At 35.4% G+C, this 24716-nt stretch overlaps 1 protein-coding gene across 1 annotated transcript in view; it reads left to right on the plus strand.

The window, feature by feature from the left end:
- Positions 1-24716, plus strand: part of PPP1R42 (protein phosphatase 1 regulatory subunit 42) — a 65505-nt gene that overhangs the window by 15828 nt on the left and 24961 nt on the right. Inside the window, 3 exon segments of the mRNA XM_014792025.2 lie at positions 914-1030; positions 19343-19460; positions 23577-23708. Of these exon segments, the coding sequence (XP_014647511.1) occupies positions 914-1030; positions 19343-19460; positions 23577-23708 (367 nt within the window).

Consider the following 24716-nt stretch of genomic DNA (forward strand, 5'->3'; position numbering starts at 1 on the left):
CAGGTTTGTATCCCGAGCACGCACCGAGGCACCGCTTGACCAGCCATGCTGAGGCTGCGTCCCGCATACAGCAACTAGAAGGATGTGCAACTATGACATACAACTATCTACTGGGGCTTTGGGGAGAAAAAGGGGAAAAAAAAAAAAAAGAGGAGGATTGGCAATAGATGTTAAAAAAAAAAAAAAATACCAGAAAGTATCTTCTCTAAAGGTTGGCTGTGTGTGGACGCCTCAGTGGGTAGACTCCATCTTGGTAGAGATTCCTGGGCCTTAGATTTTAAGATGGCTTTGATTTAATGTTGCTCTGTTGTATATTTATGTCCTCATTAACAGCTGATGATGAACTTCTTGTTAGTTAGCTAATTATTATTTTAAGTGCCTTCTGAACATATGGATTGTCAAGAGAAAACTATAGAGAGATAGAGATAAAAATGAAAACCAGATATTCTTTCATTCTTGGTGAATGTTTCCTATTTAGAAAAATAAGCACAAAAACTATTTTTTTCTATGTAAATACAAATCTTAGTGACATTTAACACAAAATGATAATTTGCTTAAACTGAAATAAGCATTTTTTCTACATTATGTTATCATTTGTTTACTGGAGCATCTTTTTTCTTTCTTTGCTTGATTCTTGGTTTCTTTTTTCCATAAATTTCTCTTACATACTGGAAGAGGAAAATCGAACTTATGAAAAGTAAATTATATCACAATTACTATAGTTCTGAAAGTTTCATCTGAAAAAAATATGACATAGAAACAAAATCTCCTTGGCTTTTTATTTTCTTGCCTAAAGAGCAAAACAGCCTGAATTGATAAATCTTAAATTTTTCACAGATTAGGATTTCTGTTTCCCATATAAAGTATTTAATTAGACTATTTACTAATGCTAACTTAGATATTTTTCTTACAGAAATCCCTTTCTATATTGAATATCAGCAATAATAATATTGATGACATAAGAGACTTAGAAATATTGGAGAATCTTAATCAGCTTATAGCAGTTGACAACCAACTTCTGCATGTGAAGGTAGCGTAAAGAAAAATTAATTTAAAAATATTTACATGAAATTGTGATTGAAAAATACTTATTTCTCTAAATAGCTATAAAATGTATTATTTTAAAAACTATTCTGGATTTGTTCTATAACTAGCTTATGAATCTCTACTTCTTAATGTATTGGTTTGCATAATTCTGCCCTCTTACCTGGTTTTCTCTTTCATACCCCAATGCCTGCATCCTTCACCAACAGAAAAAAGTTTCTCTGAGAAGGAATTATATGCTTTTTCCTCTCTGTATTATTTTTTCTATCAAATGTTTCCCTCCAGAGACTAGATTTCTTGCCCCTTAACTCTGATGTCCCAATGAATGAGTTTCTAGTGATTCATTCATTCAAGTATGTGTTGGGCACCTACATATTTGTCAGGCACTGTACTACACTGTTGTAATACAGAGGAAGGAAGCATACAGTCCCAGGGCTCAAAAAACCCATAGTCAACAAGTAACGTTACTACAATGTGATTCTGTTATCATAAGTATTGTGGTAGCCCTAACTCAGCCTGGGGCTAGGGAAGGCTTCCAGGAAACAGTCACCTGTGAGCTGAGCCATTGCCATGACCACACAGTTTCTTGTTAGGCATTGGGGTGGCTTGTGGTATAATTTCTTTACACGGGACCATTGGAGGAAGAATGGGCTCCTTTCTCCCATGAACAGAGCTCTTGTTTTCAAAATTACTTCCAGACAACTATCCGCTGACCCTAAAAAAGTTACCCCTGGCCTTGTTTCCAAATTCAGGCCTATTACCTGGCTCATCCCATAACTACTGTAAGCAGCAGATAATTATGAAAACAAATATTATATGTATTCTACTACAAATGAATTCCTCAAAATATCCAAAATGCCATTGAACAACCAGGATGGATGTTTAAAAGACCAATAAGGAAGCATGACTCAATTAGTTGTTTCAACGTAAAACATGAAGGATGTAAGCAGTTCGTGGGATAAATTCTGTATTCAAAAATATTTTAAATTTTAGAGTGCTCCTCTAGATGTGTTTTCATTGAGCATTTTGTATTCATCAGAATTATTTAGTTTTCCTATGATTTTGCAGTATGTGTATCAATACTGTAATATGATTTTGTAATAGATGGGTAGTATTATATCAGATATACTGTACATATGATCCTATTCAAAGTGACAGAGCCTAGAGTATAGGTCTTGATTAAGTAAAGGAGACCTGGACTGTGTACAGTGTTCCACATTCACTCCATGGGAAATGGGAACAGAGTGGCCAAGCACAGAAGTTCACCTTTCCTGTGGAGAGAATGGTGGAGAATTCCAGTCTCCCAAATTGGCATCAATCTTAAGTGCAGGATAAGTATACCTAAATGTTTTTGTAAGCCCAGGTTCTAAACACAACGCTTGGCAAAGAAATGTTTAGTAATAAGTGGTAAATATATGAATATATCTTGAAAGATCTAATTAGTTGTTAATTATCATAATTGCCATGATTCATTTCAGTTATTGTCAGTACTTTTTAAAGTCTTATTCTATTATGCCTTTAACTCAGAACAGAAAAGGAGAGTTTCATAGGATAAAAATGCTAGCCTCCAAATGATCCTAAAGGAAGTTTTGTGGAATGACATTAAGACCAACCTATTTTGCCTACAATGATTATTCCTAGGCCATGTTAATAATGCATAACCAGGATAAATGTATAAAGAAAATAAATACCTTCATTACTGCTGATTATTCAATCTAATGATTAGTGTTTAAATAACCAAACCTTATTTTTTAAGACTGAGCTCAATGTCACCTCCTCTGTGTAGCTTTTCCTGAACCTCTCCATCAAGTTAATCTATTCAAAAATATTTATTATATTATGTGTTCCAGGCACTGTTCTAGGCCCTTGTAAAAACATGTTCTAGGCACAGGGGATACCATGATAAATAAGATAGACAGGGTCTCTACCTTTAAGGAGCTTACATTGCAGTGAAACAGAGGAGGGAACAGCCAGAAAATAAATAAGCAGAGAAGACTGTGAAAAGTGCTATGAAGGAATTATGTAGGATGACATAGTGGAAAAGGGATCAGTGGATATTTTAGATCAAGCTATCAAGAAAGGCCTCTGAGGAAATGACATTTATGCTAAGATCTGAAGGATGAGAAAGAAGAAATCTGTGCAAAGAGCTAGGGAAAGAACATGCCAGGCTTAGGGAACAGCATATGTAAAGGTTCTGAGGCCAAAGAGAGCTTAAAGTGTCAGAGGAACAAAAAAGAGGCCAGTTCACTGTGATAGGGACCCCAGTGCCTAGTTCAGTTTCTGACATGTTGTAGGTATGCAATAAACAATTGCTGAATGATGAAGAGGAAACGGTACAACATGATATTAGAAAGGAAGGTGTAGGGGCCAGATCATAAAGGTCCTTTGAGGCCATGGTCATGAGTTTGACTTTATTCTAAGACCAATAGAAAGTCACTGAAAGGATTATATTTTTTAAAGATTTCTCTATCAGCTGTATAAAGACTGAGTTGCAAGAATGATAGCAAAGTGATCAGTTGGGAGACTACTGCAAGGTTAAGTAAGAGAAGATGAAAAGGAGTGGATGGATTGGAGGTATATTTTTAGGTTGAACCCATGGAACTTGATGATTAGGATGTATAGGAATAAAGGAAAAAGAAGAATTAGGGATGACTTCTAGCTTTTTGTGTGAGGAACTGGGGAGATAGTGGTAGCCTTTACAAGTTGGGGAATACAAGGAAGGAATAAAAGAATTCTTTCTTTTGAAATGCTTACTGAACACTGAAATGGACAAGTTAACTAGGCATTTGGAGTTCAAGGGAGAAATAAGATTGGAAAGTTTGGGAATCAACAGCATTTACATGATATTTAAAGCCATGGGACTGGGTGAAAAACCATAGAGATAGGGAATAAATGAGGCCAAGACGAAGCACAGAAACACCCCAATATTTATAAATCATTTAAATGAGAAGGCACCAGGAGGAGTCAGTGATGTAGGAGAAGACAAGAAAAAAAGGAGCTTCAAGAAAGAGGGAATAGCCACTTGGACTGAATGCTATTGAGTAGTTGACATGAGGGCAGATAACAGGTTAACAGAAATGCATGGATTTGGCAATAGTGAGAGTATGTCTGGTCAAGTATCATGCTTTTTGCATATATTTTCTTCTAACCAAAGCCACATGAACCCATTAAAAACTTCTTTCCACGATATGGTTTGAGAAACTTCAGGCTTTTCATGAACTAATTCCCCATTTCTGAAATTTCAGTATACAAACTAAAGGACAAGAGAAGGGAAAATTAAAAGACTACCTGGATAGAATACCTTAAAATAAATGTTACAGAGGACAGGTTTAATTTCTGAAGAAGTTGAACCAGAGAGGCTGTGGTTCAAAAATCACAGCAGTGGATAATGCTGAAAATGGGGATTTAGTGAAAGACTGAATACTGAAATGTTAGAGGGCCTATGCTTTCCTCCATCTTACAGACACAAACCAGGCTTTACTCCCAAAACCATTCCTGCATGGCTTAAAAACTTTGGGCAAGAGATTGGAGGATTCCTCTCTAGGGAAACTGACCAGCCCAAGAGAAAACATCTCCCAATTCTGACATTTAAGGGTTCCACAGGGAAAATGCCAGCAGCATGTCCAACTGCCCTACAGTGAGACCAACCAGTCAACAACCTGACTCTCACACAAAGAGCTCTCATTAACTTTCATGAATGAACAGATAGCTCAAGATTATAGACATCTGAAAGCAGCCTCTAAAGTCAAAGAAAGAAACAAAAACAAGGAAGAACTCTAAAGAAACAAATAAGATGGAAGCAGAAAAAACAAAAATTAAAAAAAAAAAACCACTATAATTAATTTCTTAAGAGAAATAAAAAAGGATTCTATAACCTTGAAATAAAAAGAGTCTCTTTTTTAAAAAAAGGAACATTAAGTGAATGAGAGTACTTAGAAATTTAAAATAGAATCGGAGAAATTAAATATTCAATATAAAGCTTAAATGATAAAATTGGGCAAGTCTCCCAGAAAGAATGAAAAATAAGCAAGAAAAAAAGAATTAATTCAGGAGATCCAATATATGACTAATAAGAGTACAAGTATCAGAGAACAGGAAAAAGAAGAGGAAAATAAAATTATATTTAAAATATAATGGGCCATGATGTATCAACCATGACAAGAATCATCCTTCTACAAAAAAGAAAAGAAAACTAAACAGAATATGTGAAACAACATTTTCAGACATTAGACAATAAGCAGCACAGGACTGTGGTCCATAAGAGAAGGAAAACAAACAAGGTGAGCTCTCTAATTATCCCAGCTTTCTGCCTGCAGGCACTTTCCAGGCCACAATGCAGGGAGGGTAATAGCAAATAAGAACCATGAAACTGTAAATCGTAATTGGAGAAAAGTCAGTCAAGAAAAAACATCTGGAAATGACATGGAGGATGGAATTAGAAGAAAGAACTTTTATTTTTTTTTATTTTTTTAAAGATTTTATTTATTTATTTTTCCCCCAAAGTCCCAGTAGATAGTTGTCTGTCATAGCTGCACATCCTTCCAGTTGCTGTACGTGGGACACGGCCTCAGCATGGCCGGAGGAGCGGTGCATCGGTGCACACCCAGGATCCGAACCCGGGCCGCCGGCGGCAGAGCACGCGCACTTAACCGCTAAGCCACGGGGCCGGCCCGGAAAGAACTTTTACAAAGCTATTATAAATATGCTCTGGAATTTAAAGAAAGCATGCACCCAAACAGAAGAAAAATGGAAGATGTGAAGAAAAAAAAAAAAGTCACTTCTGGAGATGAAAAATGTATCTAAAATGAAAAACTAATTGGATGGAATTAAAAGTAGATTAGACATTATAGAAGAAAAGAACAGTGAACTTAAAGACATAGCATTAGACTATTGAAACTGAGGTACAGAAATAAGAAACACTAAAAAATAATGAGCAGAGCCTCAATGGCTTATGGGACACTACAAGCATTCAAACATGTATGTAAATGGAGTCCTAGGAGGAGTAGGGGCCATGCTAGGGACTGAATGTTTGTGTCCCTCCAAAATTCATAGGTTGAAGCCTAATCCCCAATGTGATGGTATTTGGAGGTGGGGCCTTTGGGAGATAACTAGGTCATGAGGGTGGATCCCTCAAGAATGGGATTAGAGTCCTTATAAGGAAAGAACAAGACGAGAGCTCTCTCTCTTAGCCACGTAAGGATACGATGAGAAGACAGGCATTTGCAAACCAGGGAAAGTGCTCTCACCAGATCACGGTATCTGTCAGCACTTTGATCTTGGACTTCCTAGCCTCCAGAACTGTGAGCAAATAAATGTTTGTTGTTTAAGCCACCCAGTCTAAGGTATTCTGTTATAGCAGCCCAAACTAAGACAGGCAGAAAATATCTTTGAAGAAATAGTGGCCTCAAGATACCCAGAGTAGTCAAAACATTCTTGAAAAAGAACAAAGTTGGAGGACTCACACTTCCTATTTAAAAACTTACTACAAATCTACAGTAACCAAGACAGTGTAGCACTGTCATAAGTATCATCATATAGATCAATGGAATGAGACTGGGAATCCAGAAATAAACCTTCACATTTATGGTCAACTGATGTTTGACAAGGGTGCCAAGACAATCCAATGGGGAAAGAATAGTTTTTTCAACAAATGGTGCTGAGATATTTGGATAGCAGCATGCAAAAGAATCAAATTGGATCCCTTCTTTACAACATAAACAAAAATCAATACAAAACGGATCAGAGACTTAAATGTAAGACATAAAACTATAAAACTCTTCGAGGAAAACATAGGGATGAATCTTTATGACACTGAATTAGGCAAAGCCTTCTTAGATATGACGCAAAAAACATAAGCAAAAAAAAAACGATAAATTAGACTTCAATCAAATTAAAAACTTTTGTGCTTCAAAGAATACCATTACGAAAGTGAAAAAGACAAACCACAAACTGGGAAAAAATATTTGCAAATCCTATATCTGATAATAGACTCATATCCAGAATATATAAAGAACTCTTGCCACTCAACAACAGAAAGACAAACAATCCAATTTATAAATGGGCAAAGGACTTGAATAGACATTTCTACAAAGAAGATATGCAAGTGGCCAATATGCCCATGAAAAGATACTCAACAGCATTAGTCATTAGGGAAATGCAAATCAAAACCACAATTATATACCACTTCACACCCAATGAGATAGCTATAATTAAAAAGACAGAAAACAACAAGTATTGGCAATGATATGGAGAAAATAGAACCCTCATACTTTCTGGGGAATGTAAATGGTACAGCTGCTTTCAAAAACAGGCAATTCCTCAAAATGTTAAACATAGAATTACCATATGATACAAAATTCCACTCCGAGGTATACACTAAGAGAAATGAAAATATACGTCCACACAAAAATTGTACATGAATGTTCATAGCAACATTATTCAAAATAGCCAAAAATTAGAAACAATTCAAATGTCCATAAACCAATGATTGGATAAAAGAATGGGTATGTCTATACATATGGGATACTATTTGGCAATAAAAAGGAATGAAGGACTGATTCACATTACAACATAGATAAACTTTGAAAACATTACACAAAGTGAAAAAAGACAATCACAAAAGACCATATAAGATTTCATTTATATGAAATGTCCAGAATAGATAAATCTATAGAACTAGAAATAGATTATTGATTGCCTAGAGTTAAGGGATCAGGGGAAGATAGGAAATGATGTTAATGGGTAAGGTTTCTTTTGGGGGTAATGAAAATATTATAAAATTGATTGTGCTGATGATTGCACAACTCTGTGAATATACTAAAAATCATTAAATTGTACACTTTAATGTGTGAATTTATAGTATGTGAATAACATCTCAATAAAGCTGTTAAAAAATAGAACAAAAACAAAAAACAACAAAAATATAGTAGCCCCAAAATTCCCATATTTGATTGAAAATTATAAACCTACAGATCCATGAAGCTCAATAAAACCCAAACAGAAAAATCACAAAGAAAATTACACTAAGGTGCACCATAAAAAAAAAAATGCTGAAAACCAATGATAAGAATATCTTAAAAGCAACTAGAGAAAAAGACACTATGTACATAGAAAGATAAGAATTATCACAGACTTCTCGTCAAAAGCAATGCAAGCCAGAAGACAATGAAATAACTTTTGAAGCGTTAAAAGAAAAAAAAAAACCTGTCAACTTAGTATTATGTATCCAGTGAAACTATGAAGGCAAAATAAAGATTTTGCCTTCATTAAAGATAAACTAAACTTGAAAGAATTTGTCCCCAGGAGACCAGCACTACAAAAAAATATTAAAGGAAGTTCTTCAAGGTGAAGGAAAAATGATAACAGGAAAAATGATAACAGACGGAGATTTTTATTTACACAAAGGAATGAAGAGTATTAAAAATGGTAAGTATAGGGTAAATATAAAAGACTCTTCACATTTTCTTAATTTCTTTGAAAGATAATTAATTTGTTTAAAACAAAAATAATAACCACATATCATGGGGTTAGTGACATGTAAAAGTAAAATATACAATAACAATAGCACAAATGACAGGGAAGGAGGAAATGGCAGTATACTGTTGTAAGGTTCTTACATTATACATGAAGTGGTATCATATTATTTGAAGGTAGACTATGCTCATTTAAAGATGATTGTTTTAAACCTTAAAGCAACCACTAAAATAAAAATGTTTATAATTAAAAAGTCCATAATGGAAAGAAAATGAAATGCAAAAAAAAGGGGGGAGCAGGAAAAGAGAATAAAGAACAGGTGAGACAAATGGCAAGACAGTTTTAAACTCAACTATATCAATAATTATATTAAATGTAAACAGTCTAAACATTCCAATTAAAAGGCAGAGGTGGTAAGACTGGATTTTAAAAATCCAATCATGTGCTCTCTGCAGGAAACACACTTTAAATATAATGATATATAATGGTTAAAAGTAAAATTATGGGGAAACATATACAATGAAAACACAAATAATAAAATAGGAAACTGGAGTGGCTATATTAATATGAGACAAGAGAGACTTCAGGACAAGAAATATTATCAGAGATAGATAAGAAAAATTTATAATGATAAAAAGTCCCAATTCATCAATAAAACATAACAATCCTCAATATTTATAGACCTAATAACAGAGCTTCAAAATGCATGAAGCAAAAATTGACAGAAGTAAAAGGAGAAATAAACAAATCCATAATTATAACAGAGATTTTGACACTTTTCTCTAAGTAGTTGATAGAACAAGTAGATGGTAAATCAGTAAGGATATAAAAGATTGGTACAACACAGCCAACCAAATTGATCTAATTGATTCTTACATCTTACAGAACATTCCACCTAACAACAGTAGTTGTAATATTCACTAAATAGTCAATAGCTGGGCCATAAAGCAAGCCTCAAAAAACTTTAAAGAATTGAAGTTATACAGAGTAGGTTGTTTGACCACAACAGAATTAAACTAGAAAGGAATAAAGGAAAGAAATCTTTAAAATATCCAAATATTTAGAAGTTTAAAAACACACTTTTAAATTATCTCTGATCAAAGAAAAAAATCACATGGGAAATTAGAAAATATTTGAACTAAATGAAAATAGAAACAAAACATTTGAAAATTTGTGGGATGCAGTAACCTAGTGCTTAGAGGGAAATTTATAGCTTTGAATGCTTATATTAAAAAAGAAGAAAAATTATCTAAGCTTCCACCTCAAGAAGCAAGAAAAATAAATGCAAATTAAATTCAAAATAAGTGGAAGGAAGGAAATAATAAAGATAACAGCAGAAATCAATGAAATAGAAATATAGACAACCACTACAGAAAAATCAACAAAACCAAAAGTTGGTTCTATGTAAATATAAATAAAAGTAATAAATTCTAGGTAGGCTGACCAAGAAAACAAAGAAAGAAGACGCAAATTAACGATATCAGAAATGAAAAAGATATCATTAAAGGATAATAAAGAAATGTTGTGAAGAACTTTATGCCAATAAAGTTGACAGCTAAAACAGATAAATTCCTTGTAAGACACAAATTACCAAAACTGACATAAGAATAAATAGAAAATCTAAATATCTCTGTATCTATTAAATCATATTTATAAATAAAAACCTTTCCACAAAGAAAACTCCAAGCCCAGATGGCTTCATTGATGCATTGCTGAAGAAAATGTAAAATGATACGACCTCTTTGGAAAACAGTTTGATGTTTCTTATAAAGTTAAATATGCACTTACCAAATGATTCAGAAATCCCATTCTTAAGTATTTAAGTGAAAGGAAAACCTACGTTCACACAAATACCTGTATGCAAATCTTTACAGTAACTTTATTTGTAATTTTGGAAACAACCAAGTTTCCCTCAAATGGGGAATGGATAAACAAACTATTTCATACAATGGAATATCACTCAGCAATAAAAAGAAATGAACTACTGATGCACAAAACATGGACAAATTAAAAAACATTATACTGAGCAAAATAAGCCAGACAAAAAAGAGTACATCTGTATGACTCCATTTATATGAAACTCTTGAAAAGTAAAAACAAATGTATATAGTAATAGCAGATCAATGGTTGCCTGATGGGAATGGGAAGAGGTTGACTGGAAAGGTCCATGAATGAATTTTTTGAGATGATAAAAACATTCTGTCTTGATTATGGTGGTGGTTATATGGATGTATATGGTTTGGCCATTTAAATGTATGCATTTAGTTGTAGGTAAACTATAACTCAATGAAGTTAATTTTAAAATAATATTAGAAAAATTTTCAGAACCAAAGGACATGAGTTTCCAGATTGAAACTGTCTCCCAAATGCCAGCACACTTGATGAAAACTGACCCACACCCAGGTCCATCCTTAAAAAAATTTTAGAACACTGGGAGTAAAGAGTTCCTAAAGGCTTCTACAGAGGAAAAGAGGATCATAATACAAAAAATCAGGAATCAAAATGGAGTCAGAATTATCAGATTTTTCAATTTGTAAGACAGTAGAATAATGTCTTCAATTTTTGAGGTAAAAATATCCTCAATCTAGAATTATATACTCAGTCAATTTTTCAATCAATTATGAGATATAAAACATTTTTAAACATGCAAGCTCTCAAAAAAATTTACATCCCATGTAGTTGCTCTTAGGCAGTTCTTGGAAAATGTGTTCCACCTAAACAGGAGAGAAAACCAGAAAAAAGGAAGACATGGGATCTAGGTAACAGGAAAAAGGCTAAGAAAATTCTCAGAATGAGTGTGAAGGCAATTTGAAATGAAGGGATGTCCTAGGAGAGCATCTACCAGCCCAGGTTGCAGCAGGCTAAATTGGTGCTAAATACGTAGAAAACTAAGCAAATAATCAATCAATTTTTAAAATAAGAAGCAATCATAGTGCATTACGCGGTTTAGCTTCGAACAATATTTAAGCGAGCTCCATAAAATAGCCAATGAATATTAATCTCATTAACAATTTTAGTATAACTCTATTGACAGGATGGGGTAAGGGAAGTGTAGTAGGGGTTGGGAGTAGTACTTATGAGAATTAAATCATCTTCCATAGTAGGAATTCAGTAGATAAATATCTAAGATTTAAAAATCAATAAATAGCAGTTGTTATTTAGCAATGTGGAGGTAAGTCTGTGTAGAAATAGCTGAAGAAGTTGCAAGTGGTTTTGTTAAAAGCCCTAAGGTACTCTTTAAATTTTGTTATAAACCCTATGGTTTTATTTGATTGCATTGCTTTGATTTAAAAAAATCTAATTTAAAAAAGAATGAATGATTGGTAAGGAACAACTGGTTAATATAATTCTGTTATTATATATCACATATGCCCCATTAGACTGAGAACCTTTAAGAGCAAGAAATTTTTGCTAACTTCAGGATTCGCTAGAGCTCAGCCTGGCACATAGTAGGCATATAGTAGGCACCTACTACATGTTTACAGAGTGAATGAATACAGGAACAATAAAAAATATTCAACTATCTGGGGAAGGAATACAAACCATTCAGCAAGTTCCAGAGGCTGGGATATGCCAAAAGTTGCTTTTCCCTCCCATGGAGAGAAGATATCCAGGGAGTGAGAAGGAAATCTCAAGTTCCTTTACTTCCAGCAAGAAGACACAAGCAATTAAAAATGCCTAGACACAGCTTCTTGGAAGTCTGAATACAGACTTGCCCAGCATTCATTTGAAATGTGCTTTTGTGGTCCATTTTAAATTATCCTCTGAAGGCTTAATCAAAGGACATGTTGAAGTTTAGCATCAGAATACTAACTTGTTTCTCTGTATGTTTTCCTGGGGCAGAGTCTCCTTTTTCAGCTTTAATTTTTCCATATTTAAGCTCATTGATTGAAGTTGCCCAAAAACTGCTGACATCAAACCCTGTGCTATGGGAGAAAAAGCTCAACATGCTATACACAAGGTCACTGACATCCATCCTGAGTCTTCCAGCAACAGACAGCTTTGTGCCATAGGGAAAAAGAAATGGTCATCATTAGAGAATCCTAACAAAACCACTATAATTACCTAAGGTTTTTAGCACTTTAGAGCAGCTGCTTTTATATGGATATCCATAGGTTCCTCAAATGCACCTATGGAAAATACATGAAATAAGATAAAAATGAAAAAATAATGGTCCCCTAGGATTGTTAAATAACTTTGAATCTTCCAACCAAAATTTTGGTTTGACCAGTGAGAAAGAAAGATATTTAAGAAAAATTAAAAGGAACACATGTAACAAGGAAAAGTACTATCATGGCAACTGAAATCCTGGAGCTCTGTGGAAGGAATAAGAAAAGGAAAAAGAAAATAGAGAATTGGGTCACTTGGAAATATAGACATTCCCAAATGATGCCTATGCCCTAGCCTACTAAGAGTCCTAGAGCCACAGTGGAGTGGCTACATCAGAGGCCGAGGCACAGGATACAGACCTAGAAGAAGCTGGGTGGCCAAGTGGCTTCTGTCCTTCCTGCTGTTTGGGATTTCATTACCTTCCCTCTCACTTCCACATACCCACAGCTGTCAAGGACTCCTTTCCCCAAGATCCTCTAACCTTGCCCGCATTTCTTCTATTCCCTAGTCCAAAGCTGGTCCAGGGCAGACTGTTGAGTGAAGGAGGGGGAGGTAAGGGTGGTGGCAGAATAGAGGAGGATATAGAAGAAAAGATAAATCCTGTCTTTCCTCTTTCCTTCCGTGTCTGCAGCCCCTCTAGTCAGCAAATTTTCGAAACAGTTCCACATAATTTCTCCTTTATAGTTCCTGTCCTGCTTCTAACCTCAGATCCATTCATTCATGCATGCATTCATTCATTTCTTCTTATCCATTTATTCAAAACACCTACCATGTGGCAGAGCTTGCTAGACAATGGGGGAGACAATAGCGAACAAAAAACAGATATGGTCCCTAGCCTCCAAGAGCTCTCAGCATTGAGAGGAAGAGAGATCTTAAGCACATAATCACACCAAAACAAATGTAAAACTGCACCTGTGGCAAGGACTACAAAGGAGAAGTATGTGGCTCTGAGACCCTATAACAGGGGAATTTGCCTTAGTTAGGGAGCTCAGTGAAGGTTTCCTTTAGGAAGGGATTGCTGAGCTGAGCTCTGAGAGAACAGAAGGGCTTACCAGGTAGAGAATAGCATGTGCAAAGGACCTGGGGCAGATAAGAGCATGGCAAAGATGAGAGACAGGAAGCAGAGAGAGTGAAGGCAGAGCATAATGCAAATAGAGGCTGGTGGGTAGATGAGCCACATAGGTCATGATAGTTTTCTCTTTATCCTAAGAACAGTGGGGAGCCACTGAAGGTATTTAAGCTAGAGGTGAAATAATTATAGATTAGCAATTTGAAAAGATCAGTATGGCTGCAGAGTGGAGAATAGATTGGAAGAGGCCAGTCTTGTTAAGAAGTGAGAAATGGTGGGAACTTGAATAGGGTTGGGGTGGAAATGAAGTGAATGGACAGACTGAAGAACTGTTCAAGAAGTAAAGTGAACAGGACTTGGTGGTGAGTTGGATATAGGGAGTGTGGAAGAGGTAGAGGTCAAGAATGGTTCCCTGGCTTCTGCCTTGCATGACAGAAAATAGGGAACTCTGGAGTCAGGTTTGGGTGAGAGGGAAAAGATCATGAGTTTTGGTCATGTAGAGTTCGAGGTGCCTTTGAAATGTTCCAGAGAAAATATCAAGTAGACAATTGGATATATGAGACAAAAGCTCAGTGGACAGAAGAATGTGGGAGTCTTCAGCATATTGGTTAAGTGGTCACTGACACTGCCATCATGGAAGAGATTGCCTAGATATGGAAGGATATGATGAAATGCTCAACGTGGCTTCCCACAAAATCTACTTCTTCCCCTCACATACAGAGGACGCCTCCTTCATTGGTGTAACAGATGTTTTACTATTTTCATCAACGTGACCATTCTTTTTCTGAAAAGGGTCTGAGTATAAATTGAGAAGGTTGTGGGTTATAGGAGAGAAAAGTTTTTATAGCCATGATTTTACATTCTGCTGTGGTCCAGGTAAGGTAAACAAACACTGTTTTAAAGGAATAAATGTTGATTATAGAAAAAGAAGCAAGTAAATTGATCCCTGACCGTCTGCCACAGGGACACCTGCTCCTATTCCCCAGAGGGAGCTCTTGTGCTCAGGAAACATGGTGATGCATTATAGGGAGGTTTTACAGCACTGTCACTGCACAGATATTCTTCAGGCTTTTTCCCAATTAAATAGGTTGTTTTTATGGGCTGACTCAGGCAACAGTCTGCCAGGTATAGCACTATTTTTTATGAGATGTGTTCTCCATTCTCAAAAGCAACTTTTAGAAAACAGCCTGTTCATACATTGGGGATTTCTATCATCAGAGGTTTGTTACTTGTGGGGTCAGAGATTCATACAAGACCCAGGGAGCCTGCAAGAATGTGGAATCACAAAGCCATAAAGGGAGTGGTCAGTAGGGTAAGATGCTCCAAAGGCTGGAGACTAAGATTGGCAATGTACCACTCAGTAACAAGGGTAGCAGTGCCTGTTCAGAAGCACTAGGCTGCAGGAATGCCCAGTGGTTGAGGAAGCAGAGGTAGTAGCTTATTACTATAACTTATTATAACTCCAAATGTGGTCCTAAGACCAGCAGCATCAACATCAGAAACACAGAATCTCAGCTAACCTAACAAATCAGAGCCTGCATTTAAACAAGATCCCTAGATGATTCTTAAGCACATAAAAGTTTGAGAAGCACTGTCGTGGACTGTTTTAAGAAGTGCAGCAGTGGTAGGTAAGAGACAGGATAAAAGCCAGAGGAGAGGGAGAGATTGGAAATGGAAATGCAAGAGAAAGAAGACCACAAGAGAAGGAGGCCTGTGGAGAGGAGAAGGGATCGAGAGAATTAACTTGGGAAAAGAGGTAGGACTCTTCCTTTGTTGAGAAAAATGAGAAAGAGGAAGTGCAAGACCAAAGACAGACAACTGAGAAAACTCGATGGATGGATGACTCAGTTCTCCACAATAAAATTGGTGGCAAAGTCAACCACTGAGGAGGAAGAGAAAGAGACGTTTTAGGCAAAACAATACTCCATAGTTTAAAAACTGCTTTCTTTAACTCACAATGCTCTAGTTTAAATGATGCTTACTTTTGGTTAACATTTCTTTCTGTAACTCCTTTAAATAGGTATACATCAATGTATTAAAATATTAAATACTTTAATGACCATTTACAATAAAACTTTTGCATTTCTGCAAGTAGCTTGATGAGCCATGAACTTCACTAGTGCCAGCATTATATAGCTTGCTGACACTATTAAGTCAAATAAATATCATGGTCGCAAATATGTATGAAAACTTGAAAGAACAAAAAAATATGTTAAATCTTTACCTACAGTTTTTATGTCTGCAAAGTTTGCTAAATCAATAAAATGATCTAAAAAGTTCATCTCACAGTCAGATATATTAGTGATTTACTTCATTGGTTTTCTGATCACCATTTATCATGAAGTAAAGCATCTTCAGAATAAATGGTGGAAATCAAAAATTTGACGTGCTTGCCTCTTACATAAACTAAATGTTTGATTTATAAGACACAAACGAACAAACCACTATGGCCTGTCATGTTTTCCCAGTTTCTAATTTATTCAACCTCTGCTCAATATTGATCCTAACAAGCAGAGTGGCCCAAAGATAAATTTATTCACTCTACAGTTTAGTCAGGAACAAGCCAAAAATTATAGATTTTCCCAGGCAGATGATGACAGGCAGTCAGGGGGATGACAAATGGCTGTCTTTAGATTTAGCTAGGACAGTTGGGCCAGACGTTTCCGATAAAGATTGGAGCATGCTGGTCAAATACAGGTTCATCAGCAGCCGTCATTAATTGTAGAGAGAGCATTGCCCGTGCTGCAGGCACCTATACAGGAGCTTAGGCACGAGCCCTGCATGGGAAATAGAATTGGCTCCTCAGTATTTTGCAGCACTCCTGTAAGTGATGGCATGACAAGATCATTTATCAAACAGAGACTGTCCAGAAAAGTGTCTGCTCCCTTTAGTAACTTATTGAAGGGCAGGAAAGTGAAAGCATTTTATTAAAGACAGGAAGGCAATGAACAACCAGAGCGTATCCAAAGGGTAATCATATTTCAGCACAGGATTAGTTTAGTCTTAAGTAAACATACTCTGGAGGGAGTATGTCGAGGGTCATTTATCAAGTGAAGAACAATTAACAAAACTCTACAGGACTGTTTTATCTATATAAATTTAGAATTCTCTTATTGTTATTATTACTTAACTTTTAGATGATGGGCATCGTATGCAACACTGTACAAAAATGCAATGCACAATCCCTTCCTTAGAGGTTTTTTAAGGCTAAGAGAAATACAGTGAAACTCTCACATGAAATAAGATAATTATGGCTATGTCAAACGATGTTGAACAAATGCTGTGGAGAGGGCATAATCCAGGGCCCAGGACTGAAGGATGATGTTTTAACTTTTGAAGAGAGCTTTCTTACAAAAAGTCAACTACTTGTCAGTGGGTCAGAAGCTTATTCTTACAACAATTTTTGCTCTCTGTTGACTAAAATTAAGACAAAGGGAATTAGCTGAGGGGTGGTAGGGCAGGCACAGAGGCAGAGAATTAACACATTTATTACTTACCTGCTTTGTTCCAGGCACTTCATATGCCACTGCAACTAATCCTAGTTATCTTCACTTTGTAAATGAGGACACAGACTTGCCTAAGGTCAAACAGTAAGCAGCAGTGCCAGGAAGTTTGGAATTGCCTGTATATTTTTTAAACAATTCCTTATATTTTTCACATAAAATTATTTATTTGGATACTCACAGTCTAGGACATTATTTCCAGAACTGGAAAAAGTTTTACCACTTTATGGAGGAAGACGTTGGTCTCAGGAAGATTAAGGGACCTACCAGTTGCTCTGCAGGAGGTCCTAGACACCAACTGTCCTTATAATTATTCCCCAAAGACAGCATTTCTTCATGTAGATGCAAGCACATTTCTGGATATTCCAAATTTGTTACCTCCATGATATGACAGAGTTTTGTGGGGATTTTTAATATGTGGAAGGGAACTGCTATCAAAGACTCATAGTAAAAAAATGATTTTCTAAAATCTATGGAATAAATACAGTCTTACTATAAGAAATTTTTCCAAAAATGGAAAAATGAAATATCTAAGTAACAATAAACATGGGTTGAGCAAAGAATAAGATAGAAGGTACAAATAGGTCAAATAGATATAAAAGGCTGAATGGTAGGCATCAAGCTTTGAAGGTGAGGAAATGATATGGGGAATAAAAATGTCAGGCAATGCCCTGTCAATTGATTTCGGCTTTGCAATTAAGAACATGTATGAATTAATGTATAATTTGTATTTCCTAATTTTCCCTTATACCTTATGATAATTTTGGTCTTGGCTTGAGGAAAACAAATGGAAGAAGCATAGGAATTTGCCTGCTGCTCTCCTCTGGAATTTTTATTAACTCTGTAATCCTCACACCCATATTCTCAAGAATAGCAATCCCCCTACATGTGTACAAGGTCACATATATGGCAATGCTCTGAAAACCAGAAAGCTCTCCACAGAATTAGTTATTATCAGTATTTATTACTATTAGCAGCAAAACATTTGCTTTAAAAGAATGTTTCTGCCCTATTGAAGGTAGTTTTCCTTTTTTTTTCTTTTTTGTCTATAGCCATTGAATTTTTAAAAATCAATTGAAGGCTACAGAGTAGAAAAAGAGTTTTTGCATTACTTGTTTTGAGTAATTCATTACAGATTAAACTTATCTGATTCTTAAAATAAAAAACAGAATTTTGGAGACATATATAAGAAATACTCAAAGTATATTTTCACTTCCATTAAATAGTAGCTAAAACAAAATATACATATTTTAAACATGAGGAAGGGGAGAAAGCAAGGAAAAGAATGACAGAAAGACAGGCATTGGAGAAAAAGATAGTGACACTGGATGGAAAAAGAAACCCAAATAGGGAGGAAGAGGAGGTGAAGAGGGCAAACTGAGAGAGCTAGGCCTTAAATGCCATTCATCTGTTTTTCTCACATTCATTTGGATTGTAGACCATGGAATAACTTAAATATTCCTTGAAATATAAATTGGCTGATTTTCTTGTAAGCTATAAAAACGCACAAATGTTGATGACATGCATAAAACAAAATTGTACCCACAGTACGATGACAATTAAAAAAGAAATCGCTATGCTCAAAAAAGACGACTAGAATGATATATAACATATTAAAAGTGATCTTTGGGTGATAAGCATGCAAGTTATTTTTTTCTCCTTCTATTTTCCCCTCTGATTTTTTTTTACAGATTTCTAAAATGAATATGCATTCTTTATAAAATAAAAAACAACTATATATTACTTGCAACGCCAATGGACTGCTTACTTACTACTCCTTAATTGCCCTAATCTGTAAACTTCCATAAACTCCACTAAGAATAGGGCATCTTCCGCAGCGTAAAGCAGCCAGAGGGGCAAAAGTGTTTCTGAGCTGCAGCTTGGGTCCATTTAAGGGAGTGTGAGAGAGAACAGTTCTGTGGCCCTCAACTCAGGACCTCACTTTTTGCCTCATCTTTAGCCCCCTCTATTACCAGTATAGACTATTGTATCCAAAAAATATTTATTGTACACTTTCTAAGTACCTGGCACTGAGCTAGAACTCCATGAAAAGCAGTAATTACCTTTAAAAACAGTTAACTGACATGAAAGAAACACTGATAATTATGAAACACATGTCTTGCCTTTTCTTCTCTAATTATAGGATTTGGAGTTTTTACTGAACAAGTTGATGAAGCTGTGGAAAATGGATCTAAATGGAAATCCTGTTTGTCTCAAACCAAAATACAGAGACAGACTGATACTGGTGTCCAAATCACTGGGTACATGTTTACATTATTTTAAAGATTTTATTTATTTTATTTTTTCCCCCCAAAGCCCCAGTAGATAGTTGTATGTCATAGCTGCACATCCTTCTAGTTGCTGTATGTGGGACTCGGCCTCAGGATGGACGGAGAAGTGGTGCCTCGATGCACACCCGGGATCCGAACCCGGGCCACCAGCATCGCAGCGCGCGCACTTAACCACCAAGCCACAGGGCCGGCCCTGTTTACATTATTTTAATACAATTTTCTTAGAGAAAGAGACCTGGTTAACTTTTTAGTTAATTTATCAGCAAGCCTTCAGAAATATAAATATGACATCTGGATCTACGAAAATGGTCAACTTTAAATTTGATATTTTGAATAAGAGCAAAAGTTAAAATTGAGAAATAAAGCATGAAAAAATCTGCTGTTCAGAAATAATTAAGGCACCAGATAATTCTCTAAAAAGAAAATGTGGCTGTTACCAATAAAAATAGTTAGTCACAAATGTGTAGAATTTGCTGACCTTTTGCCAAACCTTTACTGGCACAAATCCTCTGAAGATCCCGAGAGACTCTTTAGCTCTTGGTTCTGTAGATAAAACTGATCAAGGTTTTATCAAGTGCTTGACACTTGCCAAATGGGAACTAAGAACATATAGGAGTACCTTCAATTTGAAAGGTGAGCAGGGTGGGGAGTCCCTTTATGAGATCCTTACAAATAATAACATTCCTGAATATGCACTATACTGGGGGAACTGGAGCAAAGCACTTTAATAGGGACCAAGTTACATAGCATCCCAGAGACAGGCACTGCCCTCTCACAAAGGAGACTCGTGAGAGGGTTTCCCATATCAGAACTTCTGTTACATGCTGTACTTAGGTATAAAAACCATTTCAAAGCTCATAACTGTAGTAATCCTTGATTAATCATAATGCTAGTACAGTGGTTCTCTTGGAAGAGGGAGTGGTGGACAGAGGGCATATCATAAAAATCCAAGGAGATTTTTCAAAATACATATTTGAGGGTCACACCCACACTTTATCCCACCAGCCAAGGGTAAGGAACAGAATACACAGGGAGAACAGTCAGGTATGTTTTTTAAAAGTTCTACAGATGATTCTGCTATGCACCAGCCCCCAACTCTCCATCTCCTCACCTCTCTGCCCACCACACACAATTGTATTAGTCCACTTGCCTTAGGAAGCAGAGTAAATACAATTGATGTTTGATGATTAAGAATCTGCTGATATTCATGGAACTATTTCTGGAGGGGCCGGCCTGGTGGCGCAAGTGGTTAAGTGCGCACGCTCCGCTGCGGTGGCCCAGGGTTCGCCGGCTCGGATCCTGGGCATACACTGATGCACCACTTGTCAAGCCATGCTGTGGTGGCATCCCATATAAAGTGGAGGAAGATGGGCACGGATGTTAGCCCAGGGCCAGTCTTCCTCAGCAAAAAGAGGAGGATTGGCAGATGTTAGCTCAGGGCCGATCTTCCTCACAAAAAAAAAAAAAGAAAGAAAAAGGAACCATTTCTGGAAACATTTCTATGATATAGTACTGTAGGTCACACTGTAAAAGATGTGGAAATAAGTATACTCATTTCCAAATAAAGAGGATTTATTCAAAGTTTTTTTTTAAATCTTCTTTTCTATAACATTTTATGATTATAAAATCAATATATATTTCTTGTAGAAAACACAAAAAATAAATATCATTCATAATGCCACCATAAATCTGCTGTTAACACTTTAGTATACGTCCTTTCAGTCTTTTTTCTATGCACATATACATAGAACAAATTCTTTTTGATTTTAGCTTATCTTATTCTCATTTCCTTCTTTTTCCTAAATGCAAAACCAAAAAACACAGAGTTAACTGAGGGCATGGTTTGATGTTGTCTCAGTAAGAAGGACTATGGGGAGCCATTTTATGTTTTGTAAATAATCCAGTCCTCACCAAAAAGAATGACGACCCACACGTTTGGTTTACTGAGCATGAATGGAAGCAAATTTTGTGTTAACAGCAATTCATTAAAACAAATCTCATAGGTCTCTGATCTTGTATCCATTACTTGTCTTCCCCTCATGAACCACCTCTATACCTAATAACCTCAAATAAGATCTAAAAACAAGATGGAATCAGGTTTACTGAGGCATAAACCTGATTTCTCAGCTCTGTTTGGGACATTAACATAAGGAAGAAGGGATTATGGTAAAAGACTTGGATTTTTCATTCCTTATCTTTACGATAGATGTTTTTAAAATATGATTGATTAACACATATCACATCCAAAAATATATTAACAAATTATACAATTATTAATAAAAACAGATCTGGAAAGACATCAATAAATACAAGTGGTTGGGAAAACTGAGCATAAGGGAATGACCTTTAATGTAAAGTTATAAGTACTAAGATGTTTGATGATAAAACATTTAGCCAATTTCTTAAATTATAGTTTAGAGAATGCTATTACTCAGTTAAAATAAGTACATGAGACAAGATATGGAGACAATTTTACTTCTACAGTTTATGGTTCTAGTTTATATTTCCAGTTTCATCACTTTATTTTTTACTTTGGGTATAACAATATGGATCATATTTAAGTGGCAGTGTTAATACTTTCAGTAGTATAATTAATATTTTATCAGGATATTGTCATTCTCCCTCTAAGTATATGATCTAAAAAATTTTACTACATCCTTTCTACATTCTGGGATCCAGAGGAAGACATTACATGGATGATGAGAGAAAATATATATTTAATTTTAAAAACTACCATACAGCGGCTGACCCCTTGGTGTAGTGACCAAGTTTAGTGAGCTCCACTTAGGCGGCCTGGGTTCAGTTGCCGGGCATGGACCTGTACCACTCATCAGCTATCTTGTGGCAGCGACCCACATACAAAATAGAGGAAGACTGGCACAGATGTTAGCTCAGGGCTAATCTTCCTCAAGCAAAAGAAGAGGAAGATTAACAACAGATGTTAGCTCAGGGCAAATCTTCCTCATCAAAAAAAAAAAAAAAACCTACTATACAGTAAATTTTGTTAGAAAAGATAGTCTTTTTATTAAATGAAGGCCACCAGTATTCATGTGATTAAAAAGTTAATATAAAATGTCCTATAAGGGAATAGTTCAATATTTTATAGTGTATCCATATGAGCCATAAAAAACTGTATTTAAAGAAAGACATGGAAAAATGCTCACAATAAAATATTAAAAAGTAGGATGTAGAATAAATAAATTCTGTATAAATAGAAAATTCCAATTTTATATAATACACACACATATATATATACACATACATACACAGAAAACAAACAAAAGCTAAGAAATATACTAAAGTGTTATCAGTGGTTTACAATGATTATTTCTGATTCTGAAATACAGGCAATGTTAATTTTTTTCTTTTCCAAAATTTCTGTATTTCCCATATACCTTACAACATACAAAAATTATGTAATTTAAGAAGCTCAATTTTAAAAACTTTTTTAAAGGAACAAAATGTAAAGATAGCTGAAATCTCACTTCACAGAACAAAGAGGCCAGCTATGTGGGTTGTTCCTATTATATTCTATGTCCTAGGATATAATAAGCATTATTTATGTTGTATGTGCTTTTAAAATACCATATTACATACATAAAACTTCTTATTCACTTTAACATAAAATATATTTTGCTTTTTCCTAATAATAATCCCAATATTATTTAAGTAAATAGATAATATTTAATTTTTGTAGAGTATGACAACATTTTGTTTTTTAAAATAACAATATAATTTACATATGGTCCTAAAGGGACCATACATCAGATTGTTTACAGTGATTATCTTTGGCAGTGATGGGAAGGAGCAGTATGGATAATAATTACAGAGCCTTTTTGTGTTTTTTCCATTATGTTTCAGTTGTTTATAATAAGCACATATTCTTTTTGAAATCAGAAAAAAGTAATTAAAAATAAATAAAAGCTCAAAAAAAATACAGAAGTTGTATAATAAGGTATTTTAAAAAGAAATTTATTTTAGCCTGTGATGTAACTGAAGTTCATGTGCCCTAAACCAGAAGTATATATATTTTACCTATATATTTATATTTATATATTGTATTTTTTGACATATGTTTTTCTCTAGAATTTCTTGATGGAAAAGAAATTAAAAATATGGAAAGACAATTCCTAATGAATTGGAAAGCATCCAAAGATGCCAAGAAAATCAGCAAGAAAAGAAACAGTAAAAACGAGGATGCAAGTAACTCATACATAAGTAAGCAGGCTGTCATTCATTAGCTGACCACTTCTAGCAAAGGGAACATTCTACTCAACAAAAAAATGAGAAGAAATAAGAGGTTTTTGTTTAGATTTTTTTTTTCACTTATTTCCTTAGTTGTGCATAAAGATAAATGCAATTCCTAGGAAATTTTACCTGTAATGTTCATATATGAAAATGGTAGCTACTATCAACAAAAGCTGTTTTTGGTTCATATTGAGTATGACTGTGTCAGTTATGTAAACATAGAGCCAGGAGAGTGGGGAAAAATATGTAATTTTATATCTGGCAAAAGTGCATGATATTAGTTATGTAAATAGTGAAACAACAATCAGCTATGTAAATTGTGAAACCTAAGTCACTAGTATATTTATTTAGTAACAGTGCAAAAATCACATTTTTCATCACAATAGAAAATAAAAATGTATCACAACCACATATGTGGCCAATACTCTGTGGCCTGTCCCCTTTCTTATGTACACACCCCAACACCTAAATATTTTCATTATAATATGCCTAAGGTTGTGTTACAAAGGACATGTCAACCTCCTTTGCCTAACTAGTGCAACCAAATGTAGCTAAATGTAATGTGTAACAGTTATCTTTATCATTTTGGGGAGCATCCTAGACTGACTCTTCACAGATTCTGTAGTCCACAACACTGGAATGAGCCCCTTCCTCCATTCCATGAGAGTATTTGAATGTTAATGGTCTTCTTGTTCCACAGCTAACAGAGGATGGGGACATAGAAAGGGGTTAGGCCAGGGGAACAGGGAGAGGGAAACGGGAACAGTGTGGTAAGGCTTTATGCATGGATGGCATATCCTAGGAGCTCTGTCACTCTAGGACAGAGAGTTGAGGAGAGGAGAAGCAGAGGCAGAAAGGCATGGAGTTCTGATGATTCTGCCATATCATATCCATTGAATATGAACTGTGGAAAATCATTTTGAAGAACGGGACTTTCTGAGCTGACAGTATACCCATGAGTGATACTGTGTTGGCAAA

This window comes from Ceratotherium simum, chromosome 31, assembly GCF_057802395.1.
Source record: "Ceratotherium simum simum isolate JZ-2026a chromosome 31, ASM5780239v1, whole genome shotgun sequence".
Taxonomy (NCBI): domain Eukaryota; kingdom Metazoa; phylum Chordata; class Mammalia; order Perissodactyla; family Rhinocerotidae; genus Ceratotherium; species Ceratotherium simum.